The sequence below is a fragment of the Dromiciops gliroides genome, chromosome 4 (genome assembly GCF_019393635.1).
Source record: "Dromiciops gliroides isolate mDroGli1 chromosome 4, mDroGli1.pri, whole genome shotgun sequence".
In the NCBI taxonomy this organism is placed as follows: domain Eukaryota; kingdom Metazoa; phylum Chordata; class Mammalia; order Microbiotheria; family Microbiotheriidae; genus Dromiciops; species Dromiciops gliroides.
This window is the reverse complement of record NC_057864.1, coordinates 44,954,386-44,963,036: the sequence shown is the minus strand read 5'-3', so window position 1 is coordinate 44,963,036 and position 8,651 is coordinate 44,954,386. Positions and strand designations below refer to the sequence as shown.

The window sequence follows — 8,651 nt, the reverse complement described above, 5'->3', positions numbered from 1 at the left end:
CATGGTTGTCTACAGGTTGTCTCTCCCATTAGAATGTAAGTTCCTCGAGGACATGGACTGGGGGGTTTGCCTTTTTTTGGTATCTCTAGTACTCAGTACAGTGCCTGGTACATAGTCAACGGTTAATAAATGATTGTTGGCTAACTTTTGCACAAGTGGAAAAAATAGCTGCTTTAAAGAATTGAACAAAATGGAAGCTATAAGTTCATTCTCTGTAAGCATGCTCAGTACAACACTAGCAGCCCCATATCCTATCCTGCAGCCTACCAGCTGCAGGCATCTGAACAATTAAAAGAAGCCTGTTTCAATTAGCAGCATTTTAAATCTTCAGGCTATACTGGCATCCAGCCATGTGATTCTGATGTCTGCTCCTAGGTCCATAAAGCTTTATGTTCCATGTTACTTGGAAATAATTATGAATATCTAGCATGACATCCTTTAAAAGTTGTTTTCCTAATTTTGTTGTTGTTGCTGCCACTGCTGCTGCTGCTGCTGTTGTTCCAGGGATTGATAAGGTGTACAGACGTAAGGTACCATATAAGTGGGGAAGCTAGGTGGCACAGGGGATAAAGCACTGGCCTTAGAGTCAGGAGGACCTGGGTTCAAATGTACCTCAGACACTTACTAGCTGTGTGACTCTGGGAAAGCACTTAACCCCAATTGCCTTAAACATCCTGGGCCATCTCCAGTCACCCAGATCTATATCTTGTCACTGGACCCAGATGGCTCTGGAGGACAGAGTGAGGTTGGTGACCTTGCACAGCCTTCCCTCACTTAAATCCAATTCACTGAAAATCATGACATGCCATGGTCCTCTTTGAGAATGCAGGACAAACAACAACCACATAAGCAAAAGTGTGGGAGAAGAAAAGCAAGGGATATATTCAGTAAACAGTGAGCAGACTGGTTTGACCATAAGGTATGCCTAAGAAAATATACTAACATAAGCCTAGAATATCCATTTAGATTGTGGAAGTTGTTGTTCCTCCTTCATTCTTTAAGAATACCAATGACAACAGGAGGGTGATGTTCTGACTTTCAAGTTAATTGGATTTAAGTGAGGCAGAGCTTCTCAAAGTCATCAGCCTCACTTTCTCCTATGGACTTATCATATTCCAGTGGAACACAAAGGTCAAGATGACTGGTGATGACCCAGCAGATTGTGGAGACCTTTAAATGTAAGACTAAGGAATTTGGACTTTATCAATAGGTAATAGGGAGCTAGTGAAGATTTTTAAGGTGAATGGAATGATCAAACCAGTGTATTGGGGAGATTAATTTGGTAGCATTCAGAGGAAAGATTACAGTAGAAATAGTCTGAAAACTGGAAGACTGGTAGGAAACTGTTGAAATGGCATCACTGAGAGAATAATAAAGCATGGTGGTAGTTGGAATGGAAAGGAGAGGAAGAATGTGAGAGATACTTTAGAGAGAATTGATGGAACAAATATTCAAGCCAGTGAACACCTACTGTGTTATTCACCTCTGCTAGAGAAAGAAAAAGAAGAAATGAGTTTAAAATGTATCAACATGAGATTTAAAGAAAGGTTGCTGCTTCATTTTGCTTTGACCCCTAGACAAGAGACTGAATTACTTAGAAGGGTAGATGAATTTTCCTCCCTGTAGTTATTTAAAAGAAAATTAAATCTCAGGATATTGATAAGACTGTTGGTTGTAGAGTTTAGAGGACCTTGTTTTAAATCCTGGCTCTGCTACTTACTCTCTTTGTGACCTTGAAAAAGTCATTTATTCTTCTTTTGGCCTCAGATTTTCCTGAAAGAAAGTAAGTTCTCCTCCCCACACCTGTTAGTGCCCTTCCTCCCAAACAAATTTGTATTTAATTACTTCATGTGCATATGTATTTATGTATACATGTATATATATATAATATCATTATTATCTTAATATCTATGCTATATGTATTTTATATGTACTTTGCCAAATTACAAGCTAAGCTCATTTCAAGTAGGGTTTATTTCATTCTTCATATTTGTATCCCCAAGGCCCATTCAGCACAGTGCCCAACACATAGTAGGTATATATGAGTACTTGTTGATTAAAAGATGAATTGATTGTTTCATTTCTGTCTTCATATTCTTAATATTTGACACGTAGTAAGTGCTTAATATGTACTTGATGGAATGATCTGTAAAAGGAGTTCAGTCAGATTTGATTGATTGACCTCTGAGGTCCTTTCAAGCTCTAGATGAAGACCAAGGAGTTCAGTCAGATTTGATTGACCTCTGAGGTCCTTTCAAGCTCTAGATGAAGACCAAGGAGTTCAGTCAGATTTGATTGACCTCTGAGGTCCTTTCAAGCTCTAGATGAAGACCTTATGATGTACCATGCTTTTAGTGTGGTTCTGCCTTAAGGCAAGGCAAAGGACTATGTGCCCTCTCAACACCCTTTCTTCTATTTCCAGAGTCCTAGTTTTGAATGTGCAATAAGGTATTAGAATATACTCTGATGTGCATTGCCCTTTAGCCCTGCAGGGTTCATGATAACTTAATGGGATTTACCAACTGGAGGTTACCCTTGTCAAGAGGAGAGCTGCTGCTCCCCCCAAATCAATTGAATTGAATTTGACAAGTATTTTATTAAGTGCCTAGTTTTTGCAGAGCACTATGCTTTAGGGTGGGGATGCAGAAAGTATGCCCTCATGAGACTTACAAATAACTATAATCCATTACAATAAATAAGCAATAATATGAGCAATTATCTCTCATGGCTTTGCTTTGCAGACCTTAGAGTTCTGTACAAATTATATCTATCTATTATTATCTGATCCAATTTCCCTTGTTTTGCAGATGAGGAATAAGGGACCAAATTCAGTTACTTCTACTCCCCTAAAAGTGACACATGAGATCAATTCTCATGAGCTTGGAAAAGAAACCTATAAAATGATAGGTTTCTATCAGATATGGAGTCCAAGGACATGAGTTTGAACTCCAGATCTTCTAATTACTACCTGTGTGTCCTTGGGCAAACCACATTATTGTAAATCTAGAGTTGGAAATGACCTCAAAGGGCATCTAATTCATCCCGATTGATTTTACAGAGGAAAAAAATGTAGCCGAGGAGATGTCAGAGATGGGATTTGAACTCACATATTTTGACTCCTTGTCCAGTACCCTTTCCACTCTCCTCTCCCTGTGGGCCCCAGTTTCCACATCTATAACATGAGAATATTGGACTAAAAGATCTCTAAGATTTCATCCTACTTTGAAATCTATGATCCTGTGATCCTGGTGGTAATATTTCCATTCTAAAGGTTGGGTGTGACCCAGGGTTGATACAGAGGAAGTGATGAGAATGGGAGAGTAATAAGACTGTTTATGCCTATATGCAGCTGAGATGAGACAGAAAGGAGCCCTCAGACAACAACACCATGAAGAGATGAGGGTAGCAATAAGGCAAATTTGAGAGGGTCAAGGAACCCAGTGGAAGTTGAGGAAAATGATGAAATTCACTTGTTTGAAAAGAAGCCTGATGATTCTCCAGGGGCATTATTATGGGAGCAGATGTGGCAATGGCTGTGTAAACGAGAATGCAGAGAAAGCATCATCAGAGAGCAGCTGTGGACTCTCCCCATAGCTCAGTCCTAAGGAAAGGAAGCTAAGAAAATAGAAGGGGTCGGAGGGAAAAGCTCACATCTCGCCAATTAAGGCTCATGGGGAGGTGGGGTGGAAGCCAGTATTGTTTCAATACTGAGCCAGTAAATCCTGGCAAAAAAAACTGGAGAAAAGAGGTCCTGAAATGGGGAAAAGAATGGTTTCTGTCTTGACCCTAGAAAGACAAAGGACTCACATGATTTTTTTCTTTTAAAAAAAAGATTTATTGATATTTTTATTACATCATCTCACTGTTGTCTAATAATGATGATGAAAACTAGTATTTATGGACTTCTTAAAGATTTGTAAAAAAATATTACTTCATTTGATCCTACAACAACTTTGGGAGGCAGGTATTATTGTTATTGTTGTTTTTACAGATGAATAAACTGATGCAGACAAAGGTTTAGTGACTTGCTCAGTAACACACAGCTAGTAAGTGTGTGAGGTTGGATTGAAACTCCGGTCTTCCTGACTCTGGGTTCAGTGCTCAGTCCACTGTGCCATTCACATACTCAACACCAAGTTCGATCTTTATAATTACCGAGTTTTTTGGGGTTTTTTTGGTGGGTGTTTTTGGCGATTCTTTCTATTAATATTGTCATGGTCAATGATGTTGATTGTTTTCTAGGTTCTTACTTCAACCTGCATCAGTTTATATGTCTTTCCATGCTCCTTTCTTATTTCTCTCATTTCTTGTGATACAGATCTCTAATCAACACAATGACTCCTCCTCTTCCTCCTCCTCTTCCTCCTCCACTTCAGCTTTCTCTTTCTTCCTCTTCTTCTCTTCTTCCTCTTCTCTCCTATCATTCTCCCTCTTCTTCCCCCTCTACCTTCTCTTCTTCCTCCTTATCTTCCTTTTTCTCCTCCTGCTCTTTCTCCTTTTTCTCCTCCTGTTTTCCCCCTCTCCTTTTACTTCTCCTCTTTTTTCCTCCTCTATCATGACATCAGAAGACCAATGATGAAGCCTGCCTACCTCACTCCTCTTGGCAGAGGTGGACTATAGGCATAGAACAAGAGAGAGTGCATGTGGCCGGTGCCTCAATTTATTTTATTTGTACTCATTTTTTTAAGGAAGGGCTTCTCTTTGAGCAGTGGGAAGGTGAAGGTTGGAAGTGAGGAAAAAAAGAAAGAAAAAACATCAATAAAACATTTAAACTGCAGAAGGAAGCAAAAAGATGTTCCTAAGTGAATACAAACAACAGAGCAATTTTGTGATTACTATGCTAAATTTAATATACACTTTTAAAAAACAAATTGTACATAATGGGGGAAAAAAGGAAAGAGATTTGCAAACCTAAAAAATGAATAAAAAAAATCACAACCAATCCTTTTTTCTGAAAATCTCTAGTTTGAGATGCTAGGCACAACAGGGACTGGCCCATGTTGAAAGGACTAGAGAGGTGAGGGGATCTCTCTTGCTCAAAGAAAGCTAATTTTCCCTGTCTCCTCCTTTTGACAGCAGCTCCCACATGGGATCAGCTTACAGATTGATTGTAATTCTTTGCCTGCCCACCCATCTGCCAGTGCAATGCTGCCGCCACTGGTGTGAAAAGGACAGGTGAAGCATAAAACCTGTTTTTCAGCATATGATTTAATCCTAACTGGGTGGGGGGGAGGGGAGGGGAAGCAAGACAACAACAACAACCAAAAAAAAAAGCCCAAACTTAATACTGTCCATGAAAAGGGGAAAATAGGAATACATCTTTTTGAAATTTCATAGACCAGAGGCCAGACTGCTGCATACATGAGATAAGAAATCAATTAGCTAATTGGAAACCAGTTGCAATTATTTTTTCCCTAAAGCTCAAGAGAACCAGAAAGATACATGTCAAAAATGGGCCAACAGATTCCAGTCTAATAAGTCTACCATATTCTTGTCTTCTGAAACAAACGTAAAAGATTCTTACAAACCTACAAAAGAAAGAATGCTAGACCTAGAGCCTGGGGACTGGGCTCAAACCTCTACTCCGCCAGTTATTATCTGTGTGGTTTAGGGCAAGTCATTTAACTTCATCACCTGTCAAATGTTAGGGTTGGATTAGATGACCTCTAAGGACCCTTCCAACTCTAAATTCCTAATCTCATGATTAGTGGAATATTGATGATCGAGGTTATACTTATATATTTATTTATAAGGAACCAGTTCTACTCGCCAAAATTGAAGAACCTCACAAAGAATCAGAATGAGAAAGACCTTAGACACTATCTAGCCCATCTTATATATGAATAAGAACCCTGCATATATCTCTGAGAAACTGACATTCAACTTTAGCTTGAAGACTTTTAGAAATTGTGAGCTAACTACCTCTTGAGTCAGCCCATTTTACTCTCAGGCAGGTTTAATTGTTGGATTTTTCCTTCTATTGCACTTCATTCTACTTGTCTGCAACCATTTACCCATTATTGCATTCCTTGCTCTGGTCTCTGGAGCTAAACTGAGTCTGTTCCTTACTAAAGTCTGTTAGATGGAACAGTGGATAGAGGTGGGCAGACTTTGATTCAAATCCAGCCTTAGATGCTCACTAATGAGGTGATCCTGGGCAAGTCTTTTAACCTCTCTGTGCCTCAGTTTCTTCGGTCTCGAAATGGGTATTATAGTAATAGCATCTACATCAGGGGGTTTCTGTGAAGATCAAATGAATTAACATATGTAAAAGGCTTTATAAACCTTAAAGCACTATATAAATGCTAATTATAATACATTATTATTATCCTCCCCTAGGATATTCTTTTAAATACTTGAAGTCAGTTATTATGTCCCACCTCCAAATCATTCAAACATTTGGGTTCAATGAAATGACAAAACCAGTAATAAAAGAAATGTAGCCATGTATTTAAATGAATGAAAAAGCATCTATTAAGGGGCTCGCTATGTGTCAAGTAGTAAGCTAAATACTAGAGATTCAAATACAAAAATGAGACAGCCATGGGATTGGAGATTTGGAGCTAAAAGGGATCTTCCTTTAGAGGTCACAGAGTTCAGTCCCCTCTTTTCACAAGTGATGAAAGAAAAACCATAAAAAATTGAGCTATCTACTCTTATCTGGATTCACTGGACCTGATTTCAGGTCCAGTGTTCTATCAGCTACACCACGCAGTGTCTCCAAGAATTCTTCCCCTCGAGGAACTTGCATTTAAATACGCAGAGACAAGATATATAGGGGAATTCTTATCTTTAGGAAGTTGATTAAATGTAGTGCTGAATTTTGCTCAAAACTTATCTTCCCCCTTTGTATAATATCCTTCTTTAAGAAGATTTTGGCCAATAGAAACTCTATTTTTCTGATCTTAGTTAAGGGAGTTGCTGTTCTTACATACTCAAAAGTTCTTGAACTCTCATCTACCCAAGTAAAGTCTGGTGATGAACTTTTCCTTGGGTCTAGGACATGTAGGACTAGGAAGGGGTAGAAGGTGGCTTAAGGAATAAAGGAGCTATGAAATTTTAGTGAATAAAACAGGAAAATGTCCCATTGAATACATCGGATAATTTCCTGAACAAAGAAAGATTCTTTAGGCAATCCATTATGATATATTTCCCATAATTTAGTTTATAAAATGTCAAAAATAATAAACCATAGTCATTTTCGCTACTTGGTCATTAAAAAGCCAAGAACAAACCCCCCAAATAGGTCTTGAAATAATCAGTGTTTATTAAGTGCAACTCTTTTGTACATAGTGATTCAATGATTAAAAGAGAAACAATCTGACTATTCCCTCCTGACCCTTTATGTGATCATCATTATTTATAGGCTGTAAAAAATTAAAACCCAACATATTGTCAAAGCATAGAATCATAAATATGTCATTAAAATAGGCATATGAGCTCCCAAGACTCCATGGACTCCATTGTGCTTACAGATTTGCGGTACTCAGACACTAATTGAAGTTACCCTGGTAATGAATTTTTGCTGTGATTCTATCATTAAATTATCAGCATCATCCATAAGAGAAATTTGCCATCACACGTACAAAAGCATTATTGGATATTCTTTTTCCTAACTCAGAGCCTAATTAATTGATTTTTGCATCTTTATAATTTATTATTAGTTTCTTAATGATTCGATTTGAATGCTCCAGGAATCTGAGAAAGCACAAGCTGACCCAAAGGGAAAGTTGATCCATGGTTAATTGTCATTGCTTTCATAGAACATTCTGTTTTCGCAAAGCATGTCACAGCCACTGATGAGTTCATCCATAGAACATCTCAGTGAGGTAGGTTCAATAGAGAGAAATGAATGAATCAGCAAAGAAAATGCAACCTATATATTAACCTGACACTTAGCAAGCAAAGATAGCTTTCTGCTGTGACACCCAATACTACTCCAGCAATGTGACATCTCTCCAGCAGAGGGATGGCTTTCGATGACTGGTGAAGAGTTACAACTTCGAAGACAGCTTCCTTTTGACCATGCCAGTAATTTTGCCATATGGGTTGTCAGTAGGGAGTAGAACCTATGGATAGAACCAACATTAGCTTGAGGGAAATAGACATCTAGCCATTCAGTTGTGTTTTATTAATTCATGTCATGGAAATATTCAGTAAAACAAATGCACATAAATATATATAATGTATATACATATATTATGTATATTGTAAAATGAATGTGCATGCACATAATATGCTTTTAATTATACATATATATAAGCATAGATATGTGTGTATATATACATATATACACAAAGATAGGGCATTGTTGGGGAATAAAATATTCCAAATAAACTAATTTTCTATATAATTCAAGCTGAACTCCCTCACCCCGCTCCCCTTACCACGATAATTTTTTAAATTTTAAATTCTTTAATATTTTAAATTTTTTTAATATTTAAAACATTTTATAAGCTTTTCTCCCAAGTATTACATAGAATCATAGATCTAACTAGAAAGAACCTCAGAGACCCTCCCCCTTAGTTTACTTTTGAGCAAACAAAGGCCCTCACTGAGATGGAGTGATTTGTTCAAGGTTGCATAGGCACTAAGCATCAAAGGCAGAATTTGAACTCAGCTCCTCTCACTACAGAGCCAGCGTTCTTTCC

At 37.9% G+C, this 8,651-nt stretch overlaps 1 protein-coding gene across 2 annotated transcripts in view; it reads right to left on the bottom strand.

The window, feature by feature from the left end:
- Positions 1-7,243: 7,243 nt before the first annotated feature.
- Positions 7,244-8,651, bottom strand: part of LOC122726250 (uricase) — a 47,834-nt gene continuing 46,426 nt past the window's right edge. For both annotated transcript variants that reach the window (XM_043963859.1, XM_043963860.1), the window contains exon 8: positions 7,244-8,069. In XM_043963859.1, the coding sequence (XP_043819794.1) occupies positions 7,995-8,069 (75 nt within the window). In that variant the 3' untranslated portion in view covers positions 7,244-7,994. The remainder of the gene's footprint in view (positions 8,070-8,651) is intronic.